General features: G+C 44.2%; 1 protein-coding gene across 2 annotated transcripts in view; it reads right to left on the bottom strand.

The window, feature by feature from the left end:
* Positions 1-1,116: 1,116 nt before the first annotated feature.
* The window catches only part of LOC138276106 (zinc finger protein 271-like), a 33,052-nt gene continuing 19,079 nt past the window's right edge, over positions 1,117-15,089 (bottom strand). For both annotated transcript variants that reach the window (XM_069219161.1, XM_069219160.1), the window contains 2 exons: positions 4,274-4,350; positions 1,117-3,790 (listed from right to left, as the gene is read on the bottom strand). In XM_069219161.1, the coding sequence (XP_069075262.1) occupies positions 1,639-3,207 (1,569 nt within the window). In that variant the 5' untranslated portion in view covers positions 3,208-3,790; positions 4,274-4,350 and the 3' untranslated portion in view covers positions 1,117-1,638. The remainder of the gene's footprint in view (positions 3,791-4,273; positions 4,351-15,089) is intronic.

Genomic DNA, 15,089 nt, shown 5'->3' on the forward strand with positions numbered 1-15,089 from the left:
ATGATGCTTCTTATATGCTGGGTCTATACTACTAGTGAGCTGCAGCATAAACTTTTTGCCAGGCTGAAACCTTCTTTATCAATACTTAAAAGTTACCCTTAAGGCAGGCCCTAAAGTTTCATAGGGGAAGCAGAATGGTACTTAATAGTAGGGCATGTGTACTTAAGTTTTCTATGTCTTGTCAGTAAAAATCCCTAAAGTTGTTCTTCAATGTGGCAAGGCTAGCCTTCCCTATATTAAAAATGGGTGACCTTATTATATTTAATTAGTGATAACAGTTTGAGAACAGCTAGAAAAATACTTCTGTCACTTATCTGAATTGTAATTTTAAATCCTCTTTAATAGCACAGTCAGATTTTAATTTACTATTATGAAAATGCCAACTTGAGAAGGTTTTTACCATATTTGGGATATGAGCCTGTTCAGACTCATTAGGGAAGGATCAAGTATCAAAAGTAGAAAAGAAACAATACCCCCACTAACCAGAGTTTAAACTCTGCTGGCCTCTGTGAGTCATGACCTCCCCCAAGTGCTGTCCTGCACATCATGGACCCTTGGCTAGAGCCAGAGTGTACTTCTAACTGCTCAACTGAAGGTTTCACTGAATGCAGCGCACAATGGCACAGCGCCTCACCGAACAGCACACCCGGCTCCTGTTCATTGGATTTATCGGACCTGATGCAGAGACTTGCATTGCAGAATCCTGCAGCTCCCAATCTTCAGCTCCACCGGGCCAGACGCAGAGCTTCACTTAGCAGCACCACGCCACTCCCGATCGGCGCTTCACCAGACCCGGTGCGGGGTGATGCAATCTCACATGACAGCACCACACAACCCTTTAACGTTGGCTTCAACAGGTCCAACACAGTGTCTTCGCACCAAAGGCACTAATTAAACCTGGTCCATGATCCAGCCCGTGCTTCACTGCGGTCACCTGGACTGGTGAGGGTGTGCTGTTCCTGTGCAATCAGATACCCATAATTGGTGCTTCACTGCGGTCACCTGAACTGGTGAGGGTGTGCTGTTCCTGTGCAATCAGATACCCATAATTGGTGCTTCGCGCCGTTTGATGCTATTTTTACTAAAACTGTAAAAACATAAAACCGATTCTACTGATTGGATTTTTGTTGTCATGGTGCCAGTTTATTTATTGAAATATCTTCTATTTTTCTAATTGGTTTGAAACTCTTATTCCTTTTGTGTTGTGTTTCACTTTATTACTTATACAGTGCAACTGGAATACTTTACACGTTGCCCATACGTTAAGCCTGACTGCTTAACCAGAGGGTTAATTTCAAGTTTATTTAGTGACATTTGTAGTTCACCCTGACAAGGACTGTGATTATTATTAGAACAGGGTTCTCACTCCCTTCAACCAATAATCCAGTTTCATACAGACACTTTTATAATGCTACAAATATCTCTTCTTTTCTTTACTCAGACTAGTCAGGTTTTCCATCATCTGCTTATCATCTGGCATTTGAATGTTCCACATATTTGTAATTTTATCATTTTCTGTAATTCCTTCATCTCACAATAACTGCACTTTTTTGCTCCTGTGTTTGTCCACAGATGTGTCAGTATTATTGTTGACATACTTAAATTATTATCAAATGTGTTGCATTTCTATAATTATTTCTATGTTTGACCAGTGTTGGTGTGTGTTTGCTGATGTGTTTGTAGGTTGGAGAATTGACTAAAGCTCTTCACACATGCACTACATTCTAATGGTTTTTCCCCTGTGTGTCTTCGCTGATGTGTTTTTAGGGCTGATAACTGACTAAAGCTCTTCACACAGTCACTGCAGCTAAATGGTTTTTCCCCTGTGTGTGTTCGATGATGTGTTTGTAGGTTTGAGAACTGACTAAAGCTCTTCACACATTCACTACATTTGAATGGTTTTTCCCCTGTGTGTGTTCTTTGATGGTTCCTTAATGTTGAGGAAAGACTAAAACTACTTGTGCATTCACTGCAATGGTATGGCTTTTCGCCTGTGTGTTTGCGCTGATGTCGTTTTAGTTTTGATAAAAAACTAAAGCTCTTCCCACATTCACTGCACTTGAATGGTTTTTCCCCTGTGTGTGTTCTTTGATGGTTCCTTAATGTTGAGGAAAGACTAAAACTACTTGTGCATTCACTGCAATGGTATGGCTTTTCGCCTGTGTGTTTGCGCTGATGTCGTTTTAGTTTTGATGAAAAACTAAAGCTCTTCATACATTCACTGCACTTGAATAGTTTTTTCCCTGTGTGTTTGTGCTGATGTCGTTCTAGTTTTGATAAAAGACTAAAGCGCTTCCCACGTTCACTGCACTTGAATGGTTTTTCCCGTGTGTGTTTGCGCTGATGTCTTTTTAGTTTTGATAACAAACTAAAGCGCTTCCCACATTCACTGCACTTGAAAGGTTTGTCCCCTGTGTGTGTTCTTTGATGTTTCCTTAATGTTGAGGAACAATTAAAACTACTTCTGCATTCATTACAATGGTACGGTTGTTCCCCAGTGTGTGTCCGCTGATGTCTTTGGAGGTGTGATAACTGACTATATTTCTTCACACATTCACTGCAATGGTATGGTTTTTCCCCTGTGTGTTTGCGCTGATGACGTTTTAGGTTTGATAAATCGCTAAAGCTCTTCACACATTCACTACATTTGAATGGTTTTTCCCCTGTGTGTCTACGCTGATGAATCCTTAAGACTGATGATTCACTGAAGCTACTTCCACATTCATTGCAATGGTATGGTTTTTCCCCAGTGTGTGTTCGCTGATGAATCCTTAATGCTGAAGAATAACTAAAGCTCTTCACACATTCACTGCAATGGTATGGTTTTTCCCCTGTGTGCGTTCGCTGATGTTCTTGTAGTTGATATAACCAACTAAAGCTCTTCACACATTCACTGCACTTGTGTGGTTTTACCCCCTGGTGTGTTTGCTGATGCTTTTGAAGTGTTGAAAACTGCATGAAGCTCTTCACACATTCAGTGCATTTGAATTGTCTTTCTCCTGTGTGCGTCTGCTGATGGCGCTTTAGTTCTGAGGACGAGCTGAAGCTCTCACTGCATGTGGATGATTTTTCTCTCTTGGTTAGAGTCTCTGGGTCACGTATATATTTTTCTACATCCGATGACTGTGTTACCTCAAAAGCCAACATGGCTGATAAAACCCTAATGTTATTCTCACACTCCATGTATTTGTGTGGTCTTTTGCACATCTGATTTTGAATTTAACAATAATGTACAATGGTAACTAAATACTTGTCACACTCATAATGTGTATAAGGCTTCTTTTTTGGGGGGATTGTGTCTTTAGATCGATAATGGTTTTGCTCACTTGTGGGTGAAGATCCTTCCTTCTCCTGGTTGATGCAAACTGGGAAGTACTCTGTATTTTAGACGGCAGAGCCCCTCTTTCCTTTATCCATCACGTCTCTGGCTCCACTCCCTGCACCTTTCTCTGGTTGATGTGGTTTGGCCAGAAAGAGTTTACAATACACCCAGAGCGTGGAATGAGGATCTGTTATCATTTTAGAAAGCACAGCACTGCTGTAATCACACCATACCGATCCCACGATCAACGCTGGTGTTGGGCACTTGTTTACACAGGAGGTGGTTCGTCAGTGTTGTTGTCTTAATTTTCTAGAGGTTGTTTTTTCATCTTGTGGCGTGGGGAGGTGCACAGCTCAGACTCCTACAGTCACAGAACTGCCCTTGACTGCTTCTTCCAGGATCGGTCAGATTATGTTCAGGTTCCTCTGTCTCTGACTGCACTGATTTTGTGCATTTAAGGATTGTTTCCTGTTGGATGTAAAAAGATTGAAAATCACTAAATGGACACGTACTGGAATGTGAATACACAGTGTTTATCTGGTTGTAAAGGTCATCTGTTCTTTGCCATGTTTGAAACTTATCAAAGGACATTTCACCATACACAGTTATTTTATGTGATTGATTACGTCACATCTTCTTTACTTCATAAACGATGGAGATTTACCAGTGTTTACAGAGTAACTTAGTAAGGAAAGGGCCCTCATGGAGCACCAACGTGCTGCAGAGATACAACTTTAGGTAGATGCAAATGGGCAGTATTTAATTTAAACACAAACAGATTGTGGAAACAGAGCTGGATCAGGACATGATACTGTTACTAAAGTTAGAGGAAGTATGTAACAAAGGTAAATCTTCAAGAAGTAGATAACAAAGGTAACTCCATTCACACTCTTCTTCACAATTCTTTCTTGTTCACATTGGATCAGCTGAAGTGCCAACTCTGGTCCTTACCTTGTTGTTTGTTAAAGTATCTTTGCCACTTCCACAGCCCCCTGGGGGTGGGTCAAGCATTTCTGGTTTCTTCAAACCTGGAAGATTAAAGCATTATCGTGAGTTGAGGTGGATTTTCTATCACCAGAATATCCCTCCATCTTCCTGAAACTAGTGCAGCACACAGCCTAGCTCTGGCCCTTACACTTTATACTAACAAGAGATTCTTTAATTTCACCTAAAGCAGATAAAGTTCAGATCCTGATGCACTTTAAGCTGCAGCTCCTTCCAGAACGAGGGGTTCATTGGAATACCTACCTTTACATCATGAGTGCAGACAAGGCGCAGACACAACAGCAATATCAGTCATTTAGCTCTTAACAGAGGGAATCCATCACAATCAATAATTGACCTGACATATCCCCGCAGCCAAGAGATGTATTCATATTAAACTACTGTTGCTTTTTGTTCCTTTCAAAGCTATCTGACTCAGTGTTGTCTATTTGGTGCAGAGGAGGCTACTTTGCAGCCAGATCTGCCTTTGGCAGAGCTGGAGGAGGTGTCTGTTGGCCGCAGGTCAATGGAGCATTTCTACCTTTCCGCATTTCTTATTGCCAGATTAACTTCATTTCCATTCTACCGCCTGCATCCCACGCCCCTGTATCTGCATACTCACTCTACAGGGCTCACTGTTCATCAAAACATGGGGACCAACTCGAAACCTGTACAAAGCAGAAAACAGGTAACAGCCTGATAATCAAATGGCCATGGTTGGCAGTTCGAGGATCACAAGCTTAATTTTTAGAAGCTCGCCTGAGAAATACAAACATAGGCGGTGCATGGGTAGGTGCTTATGAGGTACAAACATGGGCGGTGCACAGGTGGTGCTTATGAGGTACAGTGTTCCAAAAGAACGGACTCCATTCCGCCAGTTAAGGTTGGGGTCTTTTCATGGACCACATGCATTAGTCTTACAGGAACAGTAGCCCTCAATCATCACTGGGTGACATGCTTCATTATCGGACCTTGCTCCTCATCAGGCCGGCACTGCAATGCCTGACGGGTCCTACTAGAGGGTTCTTTGTCGGAGATCTTTTTAAGAAAGAATGCTGGTAGTGAGTGGATGGGAGAGGGGCAGGGAAAACTGCTAAAACTGGCATAAGGTGCCCAAGATAACTATATTTAATACAGCCTGGCACCCCTGCCAAGGTTAAAAACAAAAGGAGGGGGAAGTACAGAAAACAATGGTATGGTTCCCTACCAACAACTAAATGCATGTATACCATTCTAATTAGAGATTCAGATACTAGGGAACTGTGTGTGGGTATTCCCTACACTACAGAACTGTCCCAGTATTCCTAGTTCCACCAAAAACAAGTTGGTGGAACCCTTCCTTCGTGGACCACATCAGGCAGCCCACCTAGGGGTGTGACTAGCCTGGTAGAGCAACACACCTACCTGCAGAGCTAATTTACTGCCTGTCCTGGTGCCAAATGGCCTTCAGGGAAGAGGGTTGCCTCTCCCAGGTCTGCAGGAAGTCGGGATCACATAGCGATGGCGGCAGGTACTTTAAAGTCCCTGGCCTTGGTATGCAGCTTTAACAGCCATCCTGCTGGAGGAGGTGATAGCACCTTCCTATGGAGCAGGCATTGTTTCTGCCCTCGGAGAATGTGGGCTCTCACCTCCAGGGGGGGTCAGAAAGTCATCAGTGGTGGCAGGCTGATTAAAACCAGCACATTAGAGGACTAGTATGTTTCACAAGGTACCTCTAAAGTGCCCTCTGGGTGCATGTCATAATAAATCCAATACTGGCATCAGTCAGGATTTATTAAGATGAGGTATTTGATACTAAACACCATAGGTTTCAGTGAAGCCATTATATAGTTGGGTAACTCATTATGACCAATGCTCAGCAGATACCTTAAGATGGCTTCCTTTTTCACTTGGAATATCAAGCAATTTAACTGGACATCACAGGGTCAGATCTGCTCGCACAGACAAGCCTTCACGTATATTATAATGCACCCTGCCCTAGGGCTCCTACGGCCTGCTGTAGGGGTGACTTACATATAAAAATGCATGGCGTTTGGCATGGCACACAATGAGCGTGCCATGCTATGTTTTCACTCTTGGCTTGCACCATGACATGCAGCTGGCAATAGCTGGCTGTGTGTAATTTGTATGGAGGCCGCTTAGGGTGGCACAATACATGCTGCAGCCCTTAGGGACCCTCTTTAGTACCCATGCACTAGGTACCAGGGGCACCATTTACTAGGGACTTACGGGAGTACTAAAGTCCTGCCAATTGTTTCATAATTGAGTAGGTTGGTTTTAGGGCAAAGAACGCTGGCACAGGAGCTGGTTTAGCAGGCTTCAGTGCACTGGCAGAGTCGAAAACCAACATCTAGCATTTCAAATAGGTGCAAAAAGTGGGAAGACATCTGCAAAGAAGTCAGTTTTCAACACACGTTTACACAAGAAGGGGCACAAAGGTTTGTTGAACTGGACTTACATCAAGCATTACACCTGCCAAGAGAGATTATACTTTCTTCTCTGCGTTACATCCAACCTACACATGACTAGACTATTACATCAGCACCAATGGCCTTCTCAGAGATAGGCCCAATGTCTCTGGCAGAGCAAGTACCCATAACGTCAACATCCCACTAAAAAACTGCATTCAAGAACAGTAGCGACTACAGGATAAAAGGGTACAAAGCAAACCTATATGAGAAGAGACCCAAGAACAGACAGCCTTTATATCAGGGACAGTGGCTCCGAGGACATCTCCACTCTCTGGAAAACCCATATTGTGAGGTTATAAAGGACGACTTGGCTGCAATAGCAACCAGGCGAAATAAGATTATACAAGAACAAAAGAGAGAAACTGGAACTAAAAATGGAAGAATTACAGGTAATTCATAAGAGAACCAGCAGCTTCAAAACATGCCCACAGTTCTAGTCTCAGAGCCAACATGGACCAGAATACGAATTATGAAGCACCAAAGAATGGGTGGGAATAAAGCAGGCAAGATTATACCTTACAAATCTAGGGTGAAGGAGACGAGAGGACTCAAAATAACAGCTGGGTCGGGCATCTCAAATGCGTTCAGGAACTATCATATGCTGTATACAGCTGAGGCCAAGCCCCTGGAACTTATACGCAACTGTCGAGCACCAACCAATTTAACATCACTCAGTGTGTCACATGCAGAAGAGCCTGACTGCTCTATACGGACAGAGGAAGTCATAGCAAGTATAGCCAAGCTCCAAATAAATAAATAATGCACCAGGCTCGGATAGCTCCTCCATACGGTTATACAGAACACTTTATCGCCCTACAGCCCCAATGTTATGGTTCAGTTTTTAAAAAATTGCACTTCAAAACAATTAACACAATAACAGCATTATTTACCCAAGGATTATCCCCGCTTGACAGACGCAGTCTCATGTTCTCCTGTCAGATGCTCTGCCTTTATGTATCATTCCTTAGGTCTAGATTCTATTCACACTGTGACTATCTGTACGTCTCCACGAGATCGGAGGCATGTAAATGCTCTCAGTTCTTTATTGCAATACCAGGCCCCGGGTTATCGCAAACTATGATCATTGCAGTGTCGTGAATTAAAATTATTAACAGGGTTTAGTAGAGCGCTTGGCTACCCAAGTCGGGCATCCCAGCACTGACAGAATTGGTCAGGAAATACACTGTTTAACTGAAGAGATACGTTTTCAGCTTCTACTTGATAAGTTTCCATTTGTCCTAAGATGAATGGAAAGGGAAGTTCCAAATTTTGGACACCAAGGGGCTTATTTTCAAGCCCTGTATGCCGCTGGTACATCACTTTTGGTGACGCACCAGAGGCACATAGCGCAGATCCATATCTACAAGGCCACGCAAAGCCACTTTGCGTGGCTTCTCATTGCCTTATAGGTATTGTGAAAGGGATCGCAGTGCAAGTCGCTGCGCTGCCTAACACTGTGTAAGGGAGGTGCACCATGGGTGTTCAGTGCCCAGATACCCCTAGGGGTGACAGTGCAGCGCTATACAAATAGGAATTGATTGATTGAAGACCCATGGGCATTGACGCATTCCGAAATTTACAAGAATCTGTAAACCTGGGAATGCGTCAAAACTGTACTCCCCAGTGCGCAGCAGGCGCAATGAGGAGAAATATATTTTATCTTTATTTTAATTATTCTAGTTGTTTCCTCTTTTCATGTGTACTGCATAGGACTCAAAAAACTACTCGACCACTCTATGGAGAGTCATATTTGATCAGGGCGAGTTATTTTTAGGACTTACTCACCCCTTCTGGCGAGTTGACAAAGAACAGGTGTTCTGTTCAGTTAGAAAGTGGAGGAGCAACACAAGAAGCTTTTATATCTTGTTCTTGCATGTCACATCTGCTCTGTGTTCACAGACAGAGGTCAAGAGTCACTTTGTCTTGCAATTAATTTTCCTTCTGACTGCAGAGTAGCAGGATTTTGTAAGGTGAACTGTCTGACCTGCTGTTTAGAGTGTGAAATAAAAGGCTGCAGGGTGTTAGTCATTTAAATGTTGTGTGTTAAGAAAAACCTATTTCACCTGTACAAACATTTCAAAATATATATCAGTTGTTGTAAAAGGCCATTTTTTGTATTTCTGTGTGATGAAAAAAATATTTTCATAGGATGAAAAGAAATCAGAATACTTTACGTGTTGATGTGCAAAGGATATGTTTTCTGAAATCCAATTTTCACAGATTGTTAATACAGTATATAGTTTTATCAGTAAAGCTGCAAGTTAGTGAAAAGGTTTTTGGACATTTCTTGGTAATTTACTATGTGGAGATGACAATATGCTACCACATCATGGTTTAGCAATATATTTGAGTGAGTGTTTAAACAAACTGAGAAACACTCGTGCCCTGATGGAAATGCTATTATTAAACTATAAACAAGTTATCGGCCATGTGTCCTCTATATGTAGGCTAGATTCTTGTGATACATGCAGCAAACTTTAGTCTACTTAATCAAACAAAAGAGGTTTTTCTGTACTGCAGAAATGCTGAGCTCATATGTTTGAAGGTGCAATCATATGTGAAGATAAAGAAAAAGGAGACTCTGTAAACTATTTGCCTAGGATCACACAATTTGAGACTTGTTTATGGGTCAAGTACATTACAGTTAGGTGGAGTAAATTATTCAAGTTACTTGACCTGCAGGTCTAGTAACATTTTTATGAGTTTTCGAGGCCTGCTGCGTTTTACAGCAGACATAGAAGAAGGAAAATGCCTCGCTGGATTGTTTTTGTGCAATGGTGCCTGCGTTGGTGCTCGGCAGCAATTTGTGGACCAGCACAGGGTGACAGGACAGAAATGCACTGTATCTTGTAAATATGGTGCATATCTGCCCTTTCCCTGTGGCGCGGGGCAGTGCAGCAAGGTCAGCAAAGGCTGCCCTGCGCCACGGGGCTTGTGAATATGATCCCAAATATGCAAATGAGCGACCTCCACCTCTTTCTCTGTTAATTCCAGGAGTGGCAAGCAACGAGAGGCTACTAGAACTAAACTCTCTGGGCTCCCTATAAGGGGTAATGAGGCGCCGAAGGATATTTAGGCCAGGCGTGTATTTTTCCATTTGGTTATCAGCAGCCAATGAAATTTGGTAAGAGCCAAGCATGCTGATAGCATTTTGGGAAGACCCAGCAGTACTCGGGCTGCTAGGTTCCGGATGACTTCCAGCATTTTGGTGACAGGAGAAGAACTGTCTAGATAAACTGTCCTTCTGGTTTCCATAGGAAGCCACTTGAGCGTCTTTCTAAGGGCTCTTGAAAGATAAGATATGTCCCTGCAACTTTCTTTGCCTGGGAGGCCATAGTCAGATCCTTATCTAGTATGACCCCCCAGGTTCTTCACTTCTGGCTTGGGGGCAAGGGGGTGAGTCCCCAAACACGGGTGTCAGAGGAAATAGTCCCATAAGGAAGGGTTATTTCCAATCACCATGACCTCTGATTTATCCTGTTTAACTTGAGACAGTTGATCGACATCAACTATTGGGAAAGAAGACTTCTCCCATGCCCAAAATCTGCCTGTGTCTGTTACACCAGAGTCTTTGTGTTCCTGGTACATTTTAGATTGAAAATGTGACAGGTGGAATCCCTGAATTAATCTTAGGCACTGGTATTTAGTTTGGGCCACATCCCAGTCCACTGTTTTTTGTCCACCATGCCATCTCAGATTAGACCCAGACACATACAAATAAGTCTTTCTCCTGCTGCCACAGGGACAGTCCAGTCGAACTGCCAAACCAGGTCCTCCCGAATCAGAACACAAGCAACCAAAGACCAGTTTGCCATAGTTGGAGCTCTTCAGTCTAGTGCAGCTTATTCCAGTGGCACAGGGAGCTCGGGACCCATGTATGGGTATACCCCGTGTACTCAGGTCGCAGCACAGAAAAGTGATGGGCTGAATCCTTGAATTCATCTCAAACACTGGCAATTACTCTGTGCCACATCCCAGCGTCTAATCCGAGTATACTTATGTAGGAAGTTGGCTCTGTATATACTATTTCAAAGTAAGAAATAGTGTGCACAGAGTCCAAGGGTTCCCCTTAGAGGTAAGATAGTGGCTAAAAGAGATAATTCTAATGCTCCATTTTGTGGTAGTGTGGTCGAGCAGTAGGGTTATCAGAGGGTAGTGTTAAGCATTTGTTGTACACACACAGGCAATAAATGAGGAACACACACTCAAAGACAATTCCAGGCCAATAGGTTTTTATATAGAAAAATATATTTTCTTAGTTTATTTTAAGAACCACAGGTTCAAGATTTACAAACAGTACTTTAAATGAAAGGTATTTCACTCGGGTATCTTAGGAACTTTGAATTATCACAATAGCATGTACAGTTTTGGCAAAAATGGCAATAATCTATTTTAAAAGTGGACACTGTGCAAAAATCAACAGTTCCCGGGGGAGGTAGGTAAATGTTAAGTTCACAGGTAAATACAACACTTACAGGGTTCAAAGTTGGGTCCAAGGTAGCCCACCGTTGGGGGTTCAAGGCAACCCCAAAATTACCTCACCAGCAGCTCAGGGCCGGTCAGGTGCAGAGGTCAAAGTGGTGCCCAAAACACATAGGCTTCAATGGAAATAGGGGTGCCCCGGTGTAGGAAAGTACCATCTTGCCTGGCATGTTACCCCCATTTTTCACTGTATATATGTTGTTTTAGTTGTATGTGTCACTGGGACCCTGGTAACCCAGGGCCCCAGTGCTCATAAGTGTGCCTGAATGTGTTACCTGTGTAGTGACTAACTGTCTCACTGAGGCTCTGCTAATCAGAACCTCAGTGGTTATGCTCTCTCATTTCTTTCCAAATTGTCGCTAACAGGCTAGTGACCATTTTTACCAATTTACATTGGCTTACTGGAACACCCTTATAATTCCCTAGTATATGGTACTGAGGTACCCAGGGTATTGGGGTTCCAGGAGATCCCTATGGGCTGCAGCATTTCTTTTGCCACCCATAGGGAGCTCTGACAAATCTTACACAGGCCTGCCACTGCAGCCTGAGTGAAATAACGTCCACGTTATTTCACAGCCATTTTACACTGCACTTAAGTAACTTATAAGTCACCTATATGTCTAACCTTTACCTGGTAAAGGTTAGGTGCAAAGTTACTTAGTGTGAGGGCACCCTGGCACTAGCCAAGGTGCCCCCACATTGTTCAGAGCCAATTCCCTGAACTTTGTGAGTGCGGGGACACCATTACACGTGTGCACTACATATTGGTCACTACCTATATGTAGCTTCACCATGGTAACTCCGAATATGGCCATGTAACATGTCTATGATCATGGAATTGCCCCCTCTATGCCATCCTGGCATAGTTGGCACAATCCCATGATCCCAGTGGTCTGTAGCACAGACCCTGGTACTGCCAAACTGCCCTTCCTGGGGTTTCACTGCAGCTGCTGCTGCTGCCAACCCCTCAGACAGGCAGCTGCCCTCCTGGGGTCCAGCCAGGCCTGGCCCAGGATGGCAGAACAAAGAACTTCCTCTGAGAGAGGGTGTGACACCCTCTCCCTTTGGAAAATGGTGTGAAGGCAGGGGAGGAGTAGCCTCCCCCAGCCTCTGGAAATGCTTTGTTGGGCACAGATGTGCCCAATTCTGCATAAGCCAGTCTACACCGGTTCAGGGACCCCTTAGCCCCTGCTCTGGCGCGAAACTGGACAAAGGAAAGGGGAGTGACCACTCCCCTGACCTGCACCTCCCCTGGGAGGTGTCCAGAGCTCCTCCAGTGTGCTCCAGACCTCTGCCATCTTGGAAACAGAGGTGCTGCTGGCACACTGGACTGCTCTGAGTGGCCAGTGCCACCAGGTGACGTCAGAGACTCCTTGTGATAGGCTCCTTCAGGTGTTGCTAGCCTATCCTCTCTCCTAGGTAGCCAAACCCTCTTTTCTGGCTACTTAGGGTCTCTGTCTCTGGGGAAACTTTAGATAACGAATGCATGAGCTCAGCCGAGTTCCTCTGCATCTCTCTCTTCACCTTCTGATAAGGAATCGACCGCTGACCGCGCTGGAAGCCTGCAAACCTGCAACATAGTAGCAAAGACGACTACTGCAACTCTGTAACGCTGATCCTGCCGCCTTCTCGACTGTTTTCCTGCTTGTGCATGCTGTGGGGGTAGTCTGCCTCCTCTCTGCACCAGAAGCTCTGAAGAAATCTCCCGTGGGTCGACGGAATCTTCCCCCTGCAACCGCAGGCACCAAAAAGCTGCATTACCGGTCCCTTGGGTCTCCTCTCAGCACGACGAGCGAGGTCCCTCGAATCCAGCGACGCTGTCCAAGTGACCCCCACAGTCCAGTGACTCTTCAGCCCAAGTTTGGTGGAGGTAAGTCCTTGCCTCACCTCGCTGGGCTGCATTGCTGGGAACCGCGACTTTGCAGCTACTCCGGCCCCTGTGCACTTCCGGCGGAAATGCTTTGTGCACAGCCAAGCCTGGGTCCACGGCACTCTAACCTGCATTGCACGACTTTCTAAGTTGGTCTCCGGCGACGTGGGACTCCTTTGTGCAACTTCGGCGAGCACCGTTTCACGCATCCTCGTAGTGCCTGTTTCTGGCACTTCTCCGGGTGCTACCTGCTTCAGTGAGGGCTCTTTGTCTTGCTCGACGTCCCCTCTCTCTTCAGGTCCAATTTGCGACCTCCTGGTCCCTCCTGGGCCCCAGCAGCGTCCAAAAACGCCAAACGCACGATTTGCGCCTAGCAAGGCTTGTTGGCGTCCTTCCGGCGGGAAAACACTTCTGCACGACTCTCCAAGGCGAGAGGGATCCGTCCACCAAAGGGGAAGTCTCTAGCCCTTTTAGTTCCTGCAGAAACCTCAGCTTCTTCTGTCCAGTCGAAGCTTCTTTGCACCCGCAGCTGGCATTTCCTGGGCATCTGCCCATCTCCGACTTGCTTGTGACTTTTGGACTTGGTCCCCTTGTTCCACAGGTACCCTAGATTGGAAATCCACAGTTGTTGCATTGCTGGTTTGTGTCTTTCCTGCATTATTCCTCTAACATGACTTCTTTGTCCTTAGGGGAACTTTAGTGCACTTTGCACTCACTTTTCAGGGTCTTGGGGAGGGTTATTTTTCTAACTCTCACTATTTTCTAATAGTCCCAGCGACCCTCTACAAGGTCACATAGGTTTGGGGTCCATTCGTGGTTCGCATTCCACTTTTGGAGTATATGGTTTGTGTTGCCCCTATCCCTATGTTTCCCCATTGCATCCTATTGTAACTATACATTGTTTGCACTGTTTTCTAAGACTATACTGCATATTTTTGCTATTGTGTATATATATCTTGTGTATATTTCCTATCCTCTCACTGAGGGTACACTCTAAGATACTTTGGCATATTGTCATAAAAATAAAGTACCTTTATTTTTAGTATAACTGTGTATTGTGTTTTCTTATGATATTGTGCATATGACACTAAGTGGTACTGTGGTAGCTTCACACGTCTCCTAGATCAGCCTAAGCTGCTCTGCTAAGCTACCATTATCTATCAGCCTAAGCTGCTAGACACCCTATACACTAATAAGGGATAACTGGGCCTGGTGCAAGGTGCAAGTACCCCTTGGTACTCACTACAAGCCAGTCCAGCCTCCTACATTGGTTGTGCAGTGGTGGGATAAGTGCTTGAGACTACTTACCACTCTTGTCATTGTACTTTTCATAAGAGAAAAATATACAAAACAAGGTCAGTGTATATACACATAGCCAAAAAGTTTTGCATTTCCTCTTTTCACTCTTTTCTAAGTGCTGAAAAGTACTCCTAAACTTTCAAAAAGTTCTTAAAAGTTTAAAAAGTTTTTTTCTGTCTTTCCAAAAAGTTCTGAAAACTGTTTTCTCTTTTTCTATCACTTTAACTCTCTCTAAAAAATGTCTGGCACAGGCCAAAGTGTTGATCTGTCCAAACTTGCATATGACAACCTTAGCTGGAAAAGAGCAAGGAGTCTCTGTATAGAGAGAGGTTTGAGTGTAGGGAAGAATCCTTCCTTGGAACTGTTACTTAACATGCTTAGAGAACAGGATAAGGCCATAGGTGCCCCATCTGTTGAAAAAGTACCTAATAGTTCCCAATCTGATTCAGGGACTCCCCCAGGAAAAGATTCAGGAAAGAAACTTCCTAGCCTGCCCATTACTAGACAATCTAGCATAGATGGTAATGATGATGAGCCACACCAAATAAATAGTGTTGTCTCACATCATAGCAAAAGCATTTATTCTCACCATACTGGTAGTAATGTTTCTGTAAACCAAGCTGTTAGGTTGGCTTCTGTAAGGGACAGGTCTCCTTCTGTT

The sequence above is a fragment of the Pleurodeles waltl genome, unplaced genomic scaffold (genome assembly GCF_031143425.1).
Source record: "Pleurodeles waltl isolate 20211129_DDA unplaced genomic scaffold, aPleWal1.hap1.20221129 scaffold_37, whole genome shotgun sequence".
In the NCBI taxonomy this organism is placed as follows: Eukaryota; Metazoa; Chordata; class Amphibia; order Caudata; family Salamandridae; genus Pleurodeles; species Pleurodeles waltl.